General features: G+C 38.6%; 1 protein-coding gene across 1 annotated transcript; it reads left to right on the plus strand.

Moving 5' to 3' along the window:
* Positions 1-775: 775 nt before the first annotated feature.
* LOC143039639 (uncharacterized) lies at positions 776-1399 on the plus strand. The gene has a single exon (XM_076209908.1). It carries the CDS (start codon positions 776-778, stop codon positions 1397-1399), a length of 624 nt encoding a protein of 207 aa, XP_076066023.1.
* Positions 1400-1718: the final 319 nt, after the last annotated feature.

The following is a 1718-nucleotide window of genomic DNA, read 5'->3' on the forward strand; positions in this document are numbered from 1 at the left end:
TCATCCAGGAGGTGCCAAGATAAGGGGGAGGGAGGAGGTTGGGGGGGGGGGAGTGGAATATATAGGAAATGGAATGGGTGGGAGTGGTTTCTATGCCTTTTTCTTTTTGGCTACCCCCCGTTTAGGGGAAAAAAGCCTTTGGTATATGTATGTATGTATGTATTATCAACTCTGAAATAGGAATGGCGTTAACTAGTACTATGCCGGTTCCAAGCCCAGATATAAGAGGAAGGTTTCTGTGACAGGTCTAGCAAACCGGCAACATTATTATTATTATTTTTTTTTTCGAGAAACGCATAGACAGCCTCGGAGCAGACGGATCCACAAGTACACGATCCAGAAAGTAAATGGACAAAGGACACGGAATACTCACAAAATCGGAACAATCAACGTTTCTGCACTACACTGGAAAGAAGAAAAATTAGTAACCTTAATGGAAGAAAGGGAAATAACACTACTTGGAGTTTGAGAAACCTGTTGGAGTGGATCGGGAAGAAGAGTGCTCCACCATGATTTTCAATTGATTTATAGTGGAGGAAATGTAAATAAACATGGTGTGTTAATCCTCATCTCACCAAACATCGTAGATAGAATAAAAGACACAAATCAAATCAATGAACGCATTGAGTAAGTATCTCCTTGAAAATGGACAAAGGATATCTGAAAATAATACAAGTATACGCACCCCAACAAGGGAGGACAGCTGTGGAGAAAGAGGAGTTCTACCAGACATTACAAGATGAGATTGACCTAACGAACGGGGGACACCATTATCATGGGTGACTTAAATGGACACGTCGGAGTAGACAGAGACGGATATAACAATGTTGTGGGCGGTTTTGCGATTGGAAATAGAAACAGAGAAGGTGAAAGACTACTTGATTTCTGTGTTTTGAACAATCTTGCTATAATGAACACATACTTTAAACACAAAGACGAGCACAACGATGTCAAGTCAATACCTTCACTTTCATGTGACTCCGACCATAGAATGGTAAAAGGAAAAATAAACTTCATACAACCTAAAAGTGGCAAAGGACCAGTACGAAAACGATTTACAACTGAAAAATTAATCAACCCAGAAGTTGCATTACAACTTGCTCAAAAGGTGGAAGAGAATTACACAGAACCTGAAACACGAGATATAAAAGTTGAATGGAATAAGTTCAGAGATGGCATAAAGAAAGCATATGAAGATGTTTTACAACCGAAAACAACAGGAAGAAGAAAGAAAAAGAATACCCCTTGGTGGAATGAAGTAAAAGAGTGGGTAAGACGGAAAAATAAAGCCTTTAGAATTTGGATGAAGACAAGAAGGCCTCAGGATAGACAAGAATATGTCTCAAGGAGAAATGAAACAGAGATTATAAAAAGAAACTCAAAGAAAACAGCTGGCTAAAATCGGAGATCTTGAAAGAGATATGAATGGGGCAAGGAAACTTATATTTAGTCTTGCAAAGTCGTATAGGAAAGGAAATAAAGTGCCAACCCATTCCATAAGAAACAAGGATGATAATCTATTAATAGAACCGCAAGAAATTAGTCAAAGATGGACAGAGTATTTTGAGGATTTGTTGAACTTTACAGAACAAGATGAAGCTGAGAGTACAATTCAGAAAATATGAGGGAAAGTGAAGCGGAGGACACAGGAGGAAATGAATGGAAATAACAGAAGCAGAACTAAGAGTAGTCGTGGAAAAGATGAAAAATGGGAAAAC

This window comes from Oratosquilla oratoria, chromosome 26, assembly GCF_046742065.1.
Source record: "Oratosquilla oratoria isolate Oo_2021 chromosome 26, ASM4674206v1, whole genome shotgun sequence".
Classification (NCBI taxonomy): Eukaryota; Metazoa; Arthropoda; class Malacostraca; order Stomatopoda; family Squillidae; genus Oratosquilla; species Oratosquilla oratoria.

Coding starts and splice junctions, on each gene's coding strand:
- LOC143039639 (XM_076209908.1), top strand. CDS start 776: ATGGGTGACTTAAATGGACACGTCGGAGTAGACAGAGACGGATATAAC.